Source organism: Sinohyriopsis cumingii, chromosome 4 (assembly GCF_028554795.1).
Source record: "Sinohyriopsis cumingii isolate HCF-2022 chromosome 4, ASM2855479v2, whole genome shotgun sequence".
NCBI lineage: Eukaryota > Metazoa > Mollusca > Bivalvia > Unionida > Unionidae > Sinohyriopsis > Sinohyriopsis cumingii.
Window position 1 is genome coordinate 97,657,799 of NC_142964.1, and position 18,084 is coordinate 97,675,882.

The following is an 18,084-nucleotide window of genomic DNA, read 5'->3' on the forward strand; positions in this document are numbered from 1 at the left end:
AAGAAAATTAAACACTAAACAGGCACTGTTAAAAATAGAAACAAAACTGAGTCGTAATATTTTTGTGAAGTTCAACTATACTAGTATCCTTCAAGAAACACAGTTACAATTAAGAGCTGTTTTTCAAACATCTAACCTTATTCTGAACCATGTATTTTGCTATGAAAAGAAGTCACCGTTGCTTGCACATTCTGGTACAAATTATATACTACTGAGAAAATCAAATGTATACTTTGACTGCATTTACACCTGTACAATACCTTGCTATAATAATTGATAAACAGAATAAGTAGGCCACAGTGACCTCATTACTGATGCCAATAACAAATTCTTGCCTTAAGACTTGCCAATATCCAAAACTTCATGACTTTAACATATTCATTGGGAACTGATATTAAAAATTTCTTCATTGTATGTACCAATCCACATTCAATCAAAACACATCATAATGTCTGTTCTATTGTTTTGGCCTTGAAAAGTGCACAGTTTTCTTTGTTATAAATTTGTCATTTTCTAAAGATTGTTTAACATCTTTTATTTAATCATCAATTATATAAGAAAACACTTTTTGCAATAGTATTTCTGCACAAAGTAAAGAGTCTTACAGAAAAAAAAAGATACGTTGTAAACTCTTACAGGTAACCACATAGCACTCTTAAAGGTAACCACCTATCACTCTTACAGGTAACCATATAGCACTCTGACAAGTGAATACATAGCACTCTTAAAGGTAGCTCCATAGCACTCTTACAGGAAACCACATAACACTCTTAAATGTAACCACATAGTACTCTTACAGGTAACTACATAGCACTCTTACAAAAGGAAACAATGTCCATGTGTTTAGAGGCGTATGGTCAAAAACAGTGTTATTAAACAGTTGTAAGGAAATAAATAGTCAAAAGAAAATTAAAAATAAAATAATGTTGATTTACCATACGAGTACTATTGTCCTTCAAACATTATGGTAAACATAATGTGTGCAATTGTGTTATTTGCTGGTTAATTACTAAATATAACACCCTTTTGGATTGCATCAATAATAATAATAATAATAATAATAATAATACTGTATTTCTTTAAAGAGAGTACCTCAATTAGTTCAAAACAATCTTCCTATAGGTTGCCTATTGTATATTTTAAAAATTACAAAATAATATCACTCATATTGTTAAAATAAATTAGAAAAGGAGGACTGATTTACCTACATAACCTACATTTACCTAAATTATTGTTTCAAGCCTTTAACAACTGTATTTTGAAATGACTTTAAACAAAATCTATATATTTGCATATCAGTTGATGATCACAATAGATATAGATACAACATTATACAAAGTAGTCTAAATGTGGCAGGTAGAAACATTTATAGATTTCAGTAGAAAAGAAGTGAATGTGTGGATATGGCTGTCTTTGACATCCATATATCATAACTGGGGCAAACACTAATACAACCTACCATAAAATGAAGGATGGCCATGAGTCTAAATCAATATAAATTATGTTCAGCATCTCTGGCATGTGTTTCAGATCTACAAAATCAAAGCTGCAATCAAAATTCTTTGATATTCAATCCCAGCAAAACAAAGTGCCATATCTACCCACTTATAATTTGAGTGAGTCCAACTGCAGACTGCACAGACCCAGATCTGCCATAGCACAATATGCTGGAATTTTGTTAGAATAATCAGATGAAAAAACAACATAGACTCTGGACCGCCAGTGTGTTATGCAACAACTGATTTGGGTCTATATTATTGCTGATAGAGACATGCTCAATTGCTCAATACGAGTATATACGGTATCTATATTACAATATGCTGTATGTGTATCTGTTAGCATGGTGATTTCATTATGTCACAGATATTACATCATTGCTAGGACGGTGGTTTCATTGTGTGACATATTCTAACACTGCTAGCATGGTGGTTTCATTATGTTACATATTATAACATTGCTAGGATGGTGGTTTCATTATGTGACATATTACATCATTGCTAGGATGGTGGTTTCATTATGTGACAGACATTACATCATTACTAGGGTGGTGGTTTCATTATGTGACTTAGATATTACAACATTGCTTGGATGGTGGTTTCATTATGTGATATTATATTATAATATTGCTAGGATCATGGTTTCATTATGTGATATATTACAACATTGCTCGGATGGTGGTTTCATTATGTGATATTATATTATAATATTGGTAGGATCATGGTTTCATTATGTGATATATTACAACATTGCTAGGATGATGGTTTCATTATGTGACATATTACAACACTGCTACGATGGTGGTTTCATTATATGACTTAGATATTACAACATTGTTAGGATGGTGGTTTCATTATATGACTTAGATATTACAACATTGCTAGGATGGTGGTTTCATTATGTGACATATTACACCATTGCTTGGATGGTTGTTTCATTATATGACAGATATTACATCATTGCTAGGATGGTGGTTTCATTATGTGACTTAGATATTACATCATTGCTAGGATGGTGGTTTCATTATGTGACATATTACACCATTGCTTGGATGGTTGTTTCATTATATGACAGATATTACATCATTGCTAGGATGGTGGTTTCATTATGTGACTTAGATATTACATCATTGCTAGGATGGTGGTTTCATTATGTGACATATTACACCATTGCTAGGATGGTGGTTTCATTATTTGACTTAGATATTACATCATTGCTAGGATGGTGGTTTCATTATTTGACTTAGATATTGCATCATTGCTAGAGTGGTGATTTCATTATAGTAGACCACATTGTTGTAGATCTTGACGTATACATGTTAGTAGTTAAAATGAATACATATAGTATATGTAAAGTGTTATTTCTAATTTTCATTTCTACTATCAGTACTATTTGATATCAAAATGTTCTCTGATTCTCTCTCATTGTGCGGTGAAAATACGAACATAGCACTGCATTCAAAAGACATTCACAACAACAATCGATTCTACAAGAATTTTTGCTTCCCTGCTGAACTGAAGGAAGGACTGAATTTGATGCTTGTGTATTCTGATGTCATCGAGCACAACTTCGTAGAAAACACTGTTGCTGTTGTTGAGAGACATTCGTTTCAACGTGGATTCAGTCATTGATGCTTACGACGAAACACGTATCACGTTCGTTGAGAATTTGCACTTCCGCATTTTCTTTTTATCAGTTAATTTTATTTTGACACTGTCAACGTTAGTATAAAAGAAGGTCATGGACAATACATTCTATTCTCGAATGGAAAAGTCCCCGTAAAACTACATTTTCGAAAAAGATTATCGAGCGACTTGTAAAAACAAATTTATTCTGTGTACCAAGGAATCGGTCGTCAACGAGGTCATGCTTTAAGAGATACATGCGTGTTAAAATCAGCGTTTCTCACGGTAGGACCCATTTTGAAACATGTGATCACTTGAGGCAGTTCTTTAAAAGATGTAGCTTTGACACAAGGAAAAGAATTTCTTTAAAACGTCCTCATTGACCAACATAGTCTTAAAAAAGCTTTGATGAAAGCAGCAAACATTGTGTTGATTCAAACAGGAAAAACCTTTTGGGTTCCTAAGACACTACATCATCCTCTCCGACAAAACAAAGACAAGGTAGAAAGAGAGAAAGATAACTTTTCACTCCTCATAAACACGTTCAGATAAAGAAGAAGAAATAAGAACAACTGGCAGAGAATCTGGCTTTTAAATTTCTAAGTTTAAAACAGAACAAAATGATGCACCGAGAGTCTTGTGAATATTCCAAGTCAGAACTCGTCTGTTTGCAATGCTATTGACGACGATAGCGACGCAAGAATCAAAGTAGGTACAATTTCATCATGTGTTCATCTTTAACTACATCAACCCCTATCAAATGTGAAATAAAAGGACAGACCGAAGGTTACATCTATCTTAATAACAGTTGCTTGTGCCTGAAAGTCAAAGTTCTCAAAGTGGACAATACCAATCCAGGGGAAGTTACCATAGTAGCTCCATTCAAAAACTGTTTTAATTCATTGTTCAGCGAAGCTGATTTGTACTTTAATGGAAAACTAGTCAGCAGTAGCATAGATACTTACCCTTACCGAGCACACCTGGAGAATCTCTTGCGTACGGTAAAGAAGCCAAGAACACAGATCTGGATGCTTCTCTTGCATTGAAGCCTGACATATTCTATGTCTTAAACGACACGGAGTTGACAGAAGCTGACGATCCTCAAAATTTTCAACTTAACTACCGTCGAAAGAAAGTAAAAAAAGGATGCTAATTACATATGATGTATCGTTTGCAATGGAACATGTAATTGTAAGACAAGTATGTGCTGAAACGTTTGGATGTACGCCTGAGTTTGAATCGAAGTAGTACCGTGTTCCATGTTGAATAATGCTAACGATTTCAAAACAATCATCGAAGAAGACAGACTTTACTTGCGCCGTGTGGAAGTTTTGCCAAAATTGGGAAGCAAAATCAGTCAATTTTTAAGCAGAATGTCAGCCAAGTATCCGATACGACGAGTGGAAGTGAAAACCTTCACAATGACCTCTTGTCTCCGATCCAAGCTCCATGATCCAATATCATGTTTTCTAATGCGGCCCTCGTCGGAACCATTCATCAATATCCTTCGAGGCCAACAATTCAACGTGTCCAAGATAAAAGTCACTCGAAATTGCCCAGCATTATGTACCAAACCCTTGGAACGATAGTGTGCCCAGAAAAAATTAATTTATCTCGTACTTGGCACGTTTTGAAGCCACGGGACAGCAAGGTACCATCAGCATCCACGGCATTTCGTATTACGATTATGCGGAAAGATATAAATTGAGGAGCTTTCATTTCACAATGAAGTGACGAAGAAAATTTCGAACGTATACAATTAGGCCAATTTCATGTGGATTCTCAGTTTGCAGTAGCTCTGGCCAACACAGTGAACATCGTCTTATAAGCAGAATTCGACAATACTCTCGAAATCAACAATTTGAGATAAAATAATCCTAGACTATCAGAAGAACAAAGAACACACCAAGAACATATAGAGATAGGCAATGAGGATGTTTTTGATCAAGATTAACTACCACCACATTTACAGACCACAAGTGAACAAAAAAGCCAAACTTACAGTCACTGTGTTAAGATGGCCAGAACAAACACATCATTTAGTCTCCTGTCTTGCTCGAGATTTAGCTGAACGAATTACAGGTTAACGAGAGGATATTGTGTCGGGTGTTAAGTCGATTATCCAAGTCAGAAACAACACGACAAATGTATGATGAGTCAAGAAGTAAAAGTTAGAAGAGTATCTGGAAGAGGGATGAATTCTTATCTCAGAAGACAACATTTTAAAAAAGTGGTATAAAAACTTGCGTTACCATTTCATACCTACATTGACTTGGTTATCTCTTTTCTCTAGCTAAGAAACGAAGTGTGGATCGATAGCAAAATGACAATGCCTTTGGTCACTGGAAGCTAAGCCTGACACAGCAGCGTAGTCAATGTTGTAAATATGTTTATGTTTAGTGTCTTTGATATTTGTATTCTTGTTTGTGCTAGAGAAGCTTATTATTAAACATGTCGATTATTGAAAACGAAATAGTATTGTACTGTTTTAACTTTAAGCATGCTCTTTCTATGTCTTTTTATTAATCTTTTTAAAATAAATCAATGCTTTCTTTCACATCTGCATACCAGATTATGGTGTGCGGTTTTAAATAGTACTCAAAGGTGGGTGTTGGATAGTTATCAGAAAGAGGGTGATGGATAATGGGGGTAGGGGTGGAATGTAATAAAAAAGCTAGTTTTTGATTGTATGTAAAAATGTCTGTGATGAGTAGTATGTTTTTGTGATTTCATCCCCCTTCATTTTCAGCATGCCCTTTTCATTGGATAGAAGGTATTGTGCTTTTAGACTCTAAACAAGACGTTTCGGATAATAAGTATAGAGTGTTGGATATTACTCAAAACATTTATTTGGATAGTAGGTGTGAGTGCTAGATTGTAATCAAAAAGCGGATCATACCCTTCGTTGGATAGTAGGTGAGAGGTTTTTAGACACTATACAAGGCGTTTTGGATAGTACGTATGGGGTGTTGCAAAGTAATCAAAAGGAGAGTGATGGATTTTAATCAAGCATTATGTGATTTTAAGGTTTTTTCCGGATTGCAATAAAAAAGCGTGTGTTGGATAATGTAACAAAAAGTGAATGTTGGATAGCAAGATTATTGTGATTTCAACCTCCTTTTACATAATACCCTTTTCGTTGCATAGTAGGGGGTTGTCTTATGATAATAAGGGGTGTGTTTGGGTAGTAATCAAAAAGCGGAGGCTGCATTGTAGATGTGATCTGTTTGGAAAGTAATCAAAAAGTGGGTGCTGGGTTGTATTAGTATGTGTTTGGATAGTATATGTCATTTATTTGATTGCAAAACGAACATTGTCATTCTCTTCTGACCACATCAATACGTTTACTCCATAATACTATCCCATATTAAATCTATGGGCCAGTTTAGAATAGGGTTTCCCGTATAACCATATACCCCCCATGTTAAGCTATGGGGGTAATGTTAGACTCCGTATGACATCCAAGTAGCCCAGTTCATTACCAAGGCTTTTTAAAGGAAAGTTAAAGATTTTATGTATGTATTATAATCCTTGATGACTGCCGAATATTCAGTGAAACCACATAAAAATTCTTTGCAACCAATATTTTTTTAAAATTTAAGAATCTCATAATGAGGAAGAAATTTTGAGATGTTTGAAAAACACCAGGGATGTATTTGGGAACAAACCTGAAGGACTTCATAAAACTAGGTAAAGAACTTAAGTGCGTCATTTTTCATTATCTTGTGACAAGTTCAATTTGTTGTTATTTTCAAATAAATAATCTTACCATGGTAGGACCTCCGTCTATAGTTGAGTATTCATCAGAATCGATACTATGAGATATAGAGAAACGACAAGAACCCTCAAGTGAAGCGAGATCCTTTCCGAATCCTGAGTCTCTCGATCTATCCGATCCTGAGCTACCTTGCTTTTGATAATCAATATTTGCCTGAATCATGTGTTTATCAACGTCTGGTAGGTCTAGGTCAACAGGTAAAGTACCCTGAAACGAATGAAACCCTCTGTTACATTAATACCATTTGGTGGGATGGGGTGGGTATGAACCTTTCTAGAGGTTGAAAGGTTATTACAAATCATGGGTTTCAGGTTCATTGGATCAAAAACCAATATTTTCACATCACGGAATTTGTCCCAGGTTAAGGCTTTATGGAAATTTTCCATTATAAGTTCACTATGGTTACAATGACAATATCACATCAAGGTCGTTTGTCAAAATGCTGAAGAAAAAAACAGTTAAGGGGTCAATTCAAATCTATACAAAGATGATGTCATTTGAAGGACGTATTCATTAAAAAAGACAAGAAATAACCATGTTTGTACAAGAATTAATATTTTCTGTGTATGTATTTCATTTTCAAACCCAATGCCTACCCAGCTTTTGAACTGAATGAAGTGAAAGTTTTTGAGCTTGCACAGCTTTTAGGTTTCCAAACTGAAATAAAAGATATTTGGGTAGAATATGGAATTGAAGACATAAGGTGTTTTGCTACTGTTGTCAGCATTACCTAGCAGATCCATAAGATAAGAAACAAGATATCAGAGACACATATTTAATGAATTCAACATGGATGGCCTCGATGTTTTTATAGTTCATGATCATACGTGGACCACCATGAATCCACGAGATTGCGATATTTAATCCATCCTTGTCATGGTTAAGTGGCATGATCAAAATATACACCAAGAACAATATCTGCGTTAACTCCAGAGGTACCCGTGTGCTGTAACGTTGATACGATTTCTGGACGCATCCTTTAAAAAAGAATTTCCAGGTCTTTACCTGTCTCGTACTCGAATGGGATAATTGCCAGATACTTTTTATATTATTTCACAACGTAGTGTTTGTAACTCAAATTCAGGGACTTGTGATTGTCATGCTTTCGAGGCAGACTCAGTAGCAATTGCATGTGCGATAGGGCGATGAAACTCTTGTTCATTGTCAACTATCTGTGGTATTTCAGCCCGCTTGGCACGTGTATGAATCTTGATTTAATGCTGCACTGCTATTTCACGAATTTGCTTTCAGTTAACTGTCGTGTCTCTAGGTGAACTCCTAACATAACAAGTATGTCAGCTTGGTATTCGTATCCCATGCCCTCGCGCACGTTATTCCAGCTGATTGAAAGTAGGCATACTTAAGGGGGAATCATTGTCTAATTGCAAATGCAAACAATACATTGTTTTAGCATTTTCTTTTCACAAGGATCATAAATTGCAATCGCTTCAAAACATGGATATTATTTCATTAACTTTTATGTCTGTTTGATCAACGTTGTGTGGTGTTTCTATAATCATATCGCCGAGTGGTTCGGCTAGTCTTTAAACTGCGCTCACGATAATACTCGCGTATGGATCCTTATGGTCGGCAAAGCAGATTTCCCGTCTTTACCCCATTACCCCATTTAATTCATTGTAAATAAATGTGATTTGCAGTATTCGTAATGGCATGCTATGCCGCAGATTTCACGTTTTCCAAGGCATAAACCTATGGGTTTTGCTTCTCTGGACTTAGAAATGGGCTCATGAAATCTCGCTATTGAGTGTAGATGCAATTGTTATATTGACACTTATAATTGTGATGATCCTCGTTAAATTTCTATCACTGGTGACGTAACTATCTTCGTCGCTAGGTTCGAGCACTAGCAGTTTGGTTTACATCAACGACTTCATTCATTCCTGAACAATATCGTATAATGACTTTTTCATGTTTTTTCCTAAACTTGGCCAAGTTTAAGTCGCTGTTCCTCCAAGATAGTTCGGAAGTCGATTAATTTATCAAGATGCTCGAGATACGTATTTGAAAAATCAAACAGCATCTTTAGGGCTACTTTAAAACATATGTATGACGCACTTAAGCGAAATAGCGATTTAATATTTCCATAGCGTCTGAAAGACTCCATTAGGCTGGTAATTTAATTCCAGTATTAGACTTACTTATAAATTCTTTCAAAATACCATGCGCGTCGATGTCGCTTGTAAGCTGTTGCATATGAATATGAATTTCTGACGTTCAATCTGATGTGTGTTGACAGTGTCAATTACAGATGTTTGGTCGCAACCCCAGACGAATCCCTAGCGCGCCAAATGACATACTAGAAGACCCAAAAAGTTGCCCCATTCCATAAAATACGTTCTCAAAGAAATATGCGTGCCACCGTACTTTTTACTTGCTGTCGACATTACATCGTTATTCTGAATGTAACGTCACATATGCAACCAAATCAAATTGCGACGTTTCGTGCATTATAAAGAATAATATTATTTCACATAAGCTGGCCTGACTAGTAATGTGCTGGTCACCAGCATGACTCCGTAACTGATTAGAACCCAAGCATATACAAGAAATCATTCTTGAAGTTAACGGGATAGTGATAAACATGCCCGCTCACAGTCCCTATATTGCGCCAGTATGGAAAGGTACTACATTATGAATAAATGCTAGCCCTTTCGCCAACAATAGTTCGAATAACTTTCCACATTGACAAAAATGAATGGACTCTTGCATAAGGACAAGAAATGTAGAACCCCATTTGAGATCATTTGGTTCGCCAGGATAATACATTTGTTGATTAAATTCTATGTTTACTCTAAGAAACGACTGGAATGTAAAAGACAGAACTTAACACATCGTTAAACAGGAATCGACTGTGCATTCAAACGGCATTTTGATCGATTTGATTGTGCTGATTTTACTCATAATTTCAGATATTGATCTATCTCCAAGCACTGGTAACTTCAATGGGTCTGCAGTACATTGTCAATAATGTACAAACGCGTATGTACTTGTGTATATACACGTGTTCAAGGATTAGATAGGTAATATATGTTTTCGTTACGATCCTGGTTAAAGTCTTACAGTCTCTTAAGGGATCCGGTTGGATGAAGATCGCGATTTATAAACACAGGTTAGCGAGTGGGAACTCGTGTGTGTGTGTGTGTGTTTGTGTGTGTGTTTGTGCATAATGTGAGCACAATATAATGTTTGGCAGGAGGTTTTAACCCAAAATCAGTAACCAAAATCCAAAACCTCTATTACCTATCTACTCTTGTTTTGCATGTAGTTTTAATTTGTTGCTTTTTTAAAATCTTGGAGTGCATCATCAGCAAAATATATGTTAGCTTAAAAAGTCTTCCAAATTCCAAATTCTGTTTCCATAATTGTATTCTTATCATGTGGACTTGTATCCAAATAATATTGCATGTAATACATCATTTGACATTAACAACAAATAAAGTTGGGGGTAGCCTAATGAAAATTGCAATATTTCAAACAAAATTCTGTCACAAAAGCACTTGAGCAAATTTCGAAAAACATGCATATTTCAGGCTTTTGTCATGATTCGTATTACTCACCTTCACCAGTCCTACAATGTATGCCCGCCATGTTTCTCTCTCATGAAACATCTTGCTCTGGAATTAAAAAAGGAGAAAAGGACTTTAATAACATTACACCTGAGAACGAGGAGAACCCAAGATTTCAATTCATGAGTTGATTTTCCCACCTGTACTCATTTAACTCATCTGAAACAAGAGGCCGAAGTTGGCCTAAGATTGTCCTCTTTACTCGTTTCTAAACTTTGGCTGAGTATAAAAGCAATGGGACTGTTAAACAGTGGTAGAAAAAAAAACTTTCATTCCATCTTTAACCTTATTAAAATAACTAAACTATGGAAAGAAGTTTTTCTTTAAAAAATGATTTCAATTGTTTTAAAAAAAATTTCAGTAAGGTAGCAATAATGAACAAACCTTCCAGATACTTCTGCTCCGTCTCCTGTCCTTTACATCGATGAAAAATTGTAATTAACGTTATTCTCCAATAATAAGTCTGTTATAAATGAATAACCCATTGCTTTCTTTTACAAAAGTTTTCCAAATTAAAAACCCAGCATTCACTTTTCAAAGATTTCATATTTTGGCAGGTCCCCTGATCTCTTCATGGGAGAATACTGTAATTAGTGTTTTCAAAAAATCACTGAGGAAATAATGTTGCTTATAATTATCATTCAGATTTAGAGATATTCTCGTAAGATGAGTTCATATTAACCAGGGTTTGTTGTACTGAAATTTATAATTTAAATATTTCACAGGAAGAAAAAAACTAGATTTCTGTAAACTTATAAGGCTTTATGGAAAGATCTTTTGGCCCCTATATACGGACATGAAACATTACTGTTGTTGAGATGATTTTACGACGAACATTGCTTTTCCATTTGAAGTTACCTTGAATCTGTTTTTTCTGTTTGATGTGTAAATATCAAACTTGTAACCATTCTTTGCATCTCCATCTCGGACTCTGAACTTTGTATGGCTGTCTAAGGTTATGAGCCCGACTTGCTGTAAAAATAAATAAATAACAACATCAACAGATTTCTTCATGGATAAAATATTATGAAGTCAAAACTCACTTATTCTGGCAACAATTCATCTTTTCTAAAACTAAAATTCAAGAGACATTCTTTAAACTTGATTTCTTCTATGTAACAACTGAGCATACATTCAAATTTTGCAGGATAAATAAACACATTTGCGCTAAATCACCACTGCTCCAAAGGGCGATCCCTTACTCTTTTAAGGAAAGAAATAAATTTCTTATTTGATGTAGTTTAGCACATGCCCTTTTAAGGTCACAAAAATATTCCTTTATGTAGTTCAATAACGGTCATGCCCTAACTGGATTTAAAATATTAGTAGATATATAAAGACTGAATTCTCATAATCATTTTGTCTGTTACCTTTTTAAAAACGCTTGTAGTGTTCATACAATTCTTGTGCCAATTGACAATGATCCTAAATATTCTCATATTTCAGAAGGGGTTGTGATAGAATCAATGTAAGAGGAATGAAATAAATTATGAAAATTATATAAATTAATAAAATTGGATAGGACTTTTATTTTATATGTATTTCTACCGGATCCTGTTCAGATCTTTTGAAGTTCTGGATACATTTAACATGAAACGTAAATATGTGATGCACGTAATGCCACCCGCTTGTATAAAATAAGCTAATTTTGCCAGGGTATATACAGCTTACAAAATTGAGAGTATTTTATCCCGAAAGATGTAATATCTATATAATATGACCATGTAATTCTTCAGTATTGCGCAATCATGTGACTCAGTCATGTAGTCCGTGTAGTTTATTTTTGTCAATATGAAAATAAAAATTACAGAAAGTGAAACAAGTATTACCATTTTAATGGAATACTATGTTGTAGAATGCACAATGTTGTAGAATGCACAGTGTTATCAGATACACAATGTTGTATGATACACAATGTTGTAGAATGCACAGTGTTAACAGATACACAATGTTGTATGATACACAATGTTGTAGAATGCACAGTGTTATCAGATACACAATTTGGTATGATACACAATGTTGTAGAATGCACAGTGTTATCAGATACACAATTTTGTGTGATACACAATGTTGTAGAATGCACAATGTTAACAGATACACAACTTTGTAGAATGCACAATGCTATCAGATACACAATTTTGTAGAATGCACAATGTTAACAGATACACAATGTTGTATGATACACAATGTTGTAGAATGCACAATGTTATCAGATACACAATTTTGTATGATACACAATGTTGTAGAATGCACAATGTTAACAGATACACAATTTGGTATGATACACAATGTTGTAGAATGCACAATGTTAACAGATACACAACACTGTAGAATGCACAATGCTATCAGATACACAATGTTGTATGATACACAACATTGTAGAATGCACAATGCTATCAGATACACAATTTTGTAGAATGCACAATGTTAACAGATACACAATGTTGTATGATACACAACATTGTAGAATGCACAATGTTAACAGATGCACAATTTGGTATGATACACAATGTTGTAGAATGCACAGTGTTATCAGATACACAATTTTGTATGATACACAATGTTGTAGAATGCACAGTGTTATCAGATACACAATGTTGTATGATACACAATGTTGTAGAATGCACAGTGTTATCAGATACACAATTTTGTATGATACACAATGTTGTAGAATGCACAGTGTTATCAGATACACAATGTTGTATGATACACAATGTGGTATAATGCACAATGCTATCAGATAGACTGATGCACGATGTTGTCGGATACAAAATTTTACACCTGTAATTTTTATCTGAGTGAAAACTGCATTTCCGAATAATACCACAGTATTCATGATTATTATGGCCTACTAATGTTTAATAGTGTCGCACCTATTGAATACTAAAGTTTGATTTGTTTTCATCCGTGTGGAAGCCGAATATATGCACAAGGATTGGAATACTATATTGGTTGTTTGTATAGTCAGAATGCAAAACAGACATCTTCAAAATGGGAAGCTACAAATTTCCATCAGATAGAAAATGCCTGCAAAGTCCTAATAGGTACCTAATAGTCAAACAAGATTGGCTTTGCTTGTACACAGTAATGTCACAGGCACATGATACGCGCCAAGCATCAGGCACCGATCCCGTCACAGGTAACTGACACAAGTTAAAATTGAAAATAAATATCATAGCCTAAAGAAAATAATCATATCGGGCGACAACATTTCCTTAGATTACTGACAAGACCCCTTCCCACACCGGACTCTGTACATCATACTGTAAAGATTTTAATAGTTTCTCACAATATTACAATACAAGAGTTAAAATTCACGTTAAGGGCACACACGATGGCAGGTTGATCATATTTTTACTTTTGGCTTCTGGGCATGCGGGTATGAATTACCCCCAAAATCAACAGAAATGAAACAGTTATTCATTATTATTATTTCCCTATTGAATAACCAAGGAATTGAAAACAGATATTTTTTCAAATCAACAGATACTTGTTTCCGATATTGCAGGTTTAAATAATTCCCTACCGCAAGTGATGACGTCAGAGCGTTGGGTCATAATTATAGGTTACTGCATTTGGATGGGAAAATATGAACGAGTTTTTCGGATGGAATACTGCACGACCTTGGGAATACAGTATATCCATCCGACAAAACTTGTTCATCTTTTCCCATACAAATGAAGTAACCTTTTTATAATATGTTCATTTTCTTATTCTACCTAATGCTTAATTATATTAACAAAATACACTACAAGAAACAAAGTAACTAGCCGAGATTGTGACACGGACCATTCCCTCGTGGCCAGCAAGGTGCGAATATTACCCAAGAAGCTGCACCACGCCAAGAAGAAGGGTCACCCACGCATCAACACCTGCTGTGCAAGCAACCCAGAGAAAACACAGCAGTTCATCAGCAAACTGAAGGAAGCCCTCACCAAAGTGACACCTGATGACACCATTGACTCCAAGTGGTCCCATATCCGTGACTCTGTGTACAATTCAGCCATCACAGCTTACGGGAAAAGGGAGCGAAAGAATGTCGACTGGTATGAGGCAAACTGGGAGGAGATGGAGCCCGTGACTGAGGCAAAGAGGAAAGCCCTCCTGGCATACAAGGCTGCACCTAGCCCCAGAACACTACAAGCCCTCAGGATTGCAAGGAATAATGCCCAGAAGACCTCCCGCCGCTGTGCCAACACCTACTGGCTGAACCTTTGCAACAGTATACAGACAGCTGCTGACACCGGGGATACAAGAGGAATGTATGAGGGTATCAAAAAGGCGACAGGCCCCCCAGCTACAAGACCGCCCCCCTCAAGTCCAAGACGGGCGAAGTCATCACAGACCAGGGGAAACAACTGCAGCGATGGGTTGAGCACTATCTCGAGCTATATGCAACCCAAAACAATGTCACTGGAACTGCCCTGGACGCCATTCCAGACCTGCCTGTCATGGAGGAGCTAGACACACAGCCCACCCTGGAAGAGCTCGGAAAAGCCATCGATTGCCTTGCCTGTGGGAAGGCTCCTGGAAGCGACGGCATTCCGCCTGAAGTCCTCAAGAACGGAAAACCAGCACTGTTCCAGCCCCTACACACACACTCCTCTGCCTTTGCTTGGAACAGGGATACATCCCACAGGACATGCGTGACGCCAACATCGTCACTTTGTACAATAACAAAGGAGACCGTAGCGACTGCAACAACTATCGGGGCATCTCCCTCCTCAGCATCGTCGGAAAGGCTTTCGCCCGTGTTGCCTTGGTGCGTTTGCAGATCCTAGCCTCCCGCGTCTACCCAGAGTCCCAGTGTGGATTTCGAACTGGCAGGTCAACTGTAGACATGATCTTCTCACTACGTCAGCTGCAGGAGAAGTGTCGCGAGCAGCAGATGCCCCTCTACATTGCCTTCATAGACCTGACGAAGGCGTTTGACATGGTTAGTCGGAGTGGACTCTTCAGACTCCTGCAGAAGATCGGCTGCCCCCCACGTCTGCTTGCTGTCATTATGTCGTTCCACGAGAACATGCACAGCACAGTGTGCTTCAATGGCGCAACATCTGAAGCATTCCCAGTCATTAGCGGAGTCAAACAAGGCTGTGTCCTTGCACCGACGCTCTTTGCCATCTTCTTCTCCATGCTTCTCCAATACGCATTCAAGGACTGCAGCGAGGGAGTGTACATCCATACCAGGGCTGACGGCAAGCTGTTTAACATCGCCCGTCTCCGTGCTAAGACTAAAATCACAGAGGTACTCATCCGTGAATTGCTCTTTGCCGACGATGCAGCCTTGACATCACACACGGAAGATGGACTTCAGCAGCTGGTATGCCGCCTCTCCCATGCATGTAAGGAATTTGGACTGACCATCAGTTTGAAGAAAACTAATGTCATGGCACAGGACACAGACTCCCCTCCCTCTGTCTCCATCGATGGGTACAATTTGGAAGTTGTCGAGAACTTCACATACCTCGGGTCTAACATCTCCAGCTCACTCTCCATTGATTCTGAGGTGAGCGGCAGGATTGCCAAGGCAGCAGCAGTAATGGCCAGACTTAACCAGAGGGTCTGGAACAACCCCAACCTCACAGAGAAGACCAAACCGCGTGTCTACCAAGCCTGCGTGCTCAGCTCACTTCTCTACAGCAGCGAAACATGGACCTCCTATGCAAGACACGAGAGGAAATTCAACAGCTTCCACCTGAGATGTCTGCGGCGCATTCTGCACATCCAGTGGCAGGACAAAGTACCCAACACAGAGGTTCTAGAACGCGCCAACATGAACAGCATGTTCTCCATACTCAGCGAGAGGCGCCTTCGCTGGCTTGGCCATGTCAAGAGAATGGACCCAGGTCGCATTCCCAAGGACCTGTTATATGGGGAGTTAGCAGAAGGTGCACGACCAACTGGACGACCACATCTGCGCTACAAAGATGTTTGCAAGTAGGATATGAAGACAGCAAACATCAATGTCAACGACTGGGAGAGCTGTGCAAACAAGCGTTCCAGCTGGCGTCTAGCTGTCAGGCAGGGAGTTCAAAATGCAGAGGAAAAGAGAAGAATAAAACAAGCTGAAAAGAGAGCTAAAAAGAAGGATAAGCAAAAGCGTACTTTGGAGCTACGCCATCGTCTCCCGTAGACGGACGGATGCCAAGAAGACCTAATGCTTAATTATATTAACAAAATACACTACAAGAAACAAAGTAACTGAATGTATGCCGTATTCCAAACTAAAGATACCAGCGCAGATTCATCATTACACAACAACATCATTATTACTGCACACATAACTCCGCCCGTATAAATTTGAATTTAGTCGCGCTCTCGACATAACTTTCGAAAGAAAATGGCGTGTCTAGTTAACACTGAAATTTGGAGTCATATTGTGAATGAATGCGCATTGCAATAACATTTCCATTTGATCTGGAAGGAATACATTTTGATATTTATTTCGATTCTACGAAATTTCGTGATTATGGACTGAACTGATATATGACAATTCCACATGAAATACGTTTCGACTACTCGGGGCCCCCCTTAGGTAGATTGAATATTAGCTATAAATAGGTATATACAAATTTTAATTTCATTACAAATAATAATCCTGTTTACGAGTTTGGAGTAATTTCTGGTTGGATAATTAATTCAGGTGGTTGACTGCTACGATTTAAGTCACGTGGGGAGGTATTGTGAAATGTGGGGATGAGTTGTGAAGTTTGTCATTTAGGGTTTTATTGCGACATTTAGTCGTAATAGATTCTTGGCGAGATATATAAGAAGAGAACTGAGCAATTAATTCATTCTAATTATTGATTCTTATCTCTTCTTATTTTATGTTCAGTCTGTAGATGTAGTTAATGTTGTGTATGGACTTTTGTTAGAGAGAAACTGTTTGTTTAAACTATTAGAGTTACAGAGTGCGCATACTTCTGGACAATCGCATTATGATTCATCAAAACTGTTGACACATCACCACATTCGAGAATACGTGCACGTCAAGACATTCTGGATCTGGACTTCATTCGGAACACTATTCTTTTGGACTTCTTATAGGATCTCTTGTGATTATTTTGGATTCAATTTATAATATTATACGATCCTCTCAAATTTTAATGAAAATAAAATTATTTGTAAAATTTTACAAAGCATATTGGTTTTGATCCTTTCTATTACTTAGTCTATGATCATAGAGTTGTAACAGGTATAAAAATAGATCTGCAGCTGCACCTACAGCAAGCCGAACACCTGCAGCAATATGCGTGTGATGAAAGTAAATGTCGGAGAAAGAGAACAATTCTGTTCCTGAGAAAACTGTATGCTGTAACACTTGGGCGCTCTAGGAGTAGTCTCAGACTGATATTAAGGCAGATTTGCATAAAGTTCACGGAGATAATTCTTTGACATATTCTACAATTCTGAGTTGATTTTACGCTAATACATGGAAGATAATCAATATTCTGGAATACCTTTGTCTTCGATTTGCGCGGAAATTGACTACTATGAAAGGGACAATTAATGAAGATTCTCGATTCACGGCAGAAGATAATTCTTTTATCACGAGCATTAATTTATCCTCTATTTTTAATATATTCAATTAATC

The 18,084-nt window shown here is 37.0% G+C and overlaps 1 protein-coding gene across 3 annotated transcripts in view; it reads right to left on the bottom strand.

Annotated features, from left to right (window-relative positions):
• Window positions 1–18,084, bottom strand: part of LOC149801734 (uncharacterized) — a 168,911-nt gene that overhangs the window by 127,931 nt on the left and 22,896 nt on the right. For all 3 annotated transcript variants that reach the window (XM_089956045.1, XM_089956047.1, XM_089956044.1), the window contains exons 3-5: window positions 11,346–11,459; window positions 10,479–10,535; window positions 6,892–7,107 (exon numbers count right to left, since the gene is read on the bottom strand). In XM_089956045.1, the coding sequence (XP_089812171.1) occupies window positions 6,892–7,107; window positions 10,479–10,535; window positions 11,346–11,459 (387 nt within the window). The remainder of the gene's footprint in view (window positions 1–6,891; window positions 7,108–10,478; window positions 10,536–11,345; window positions 11,460–18,084) is intronic.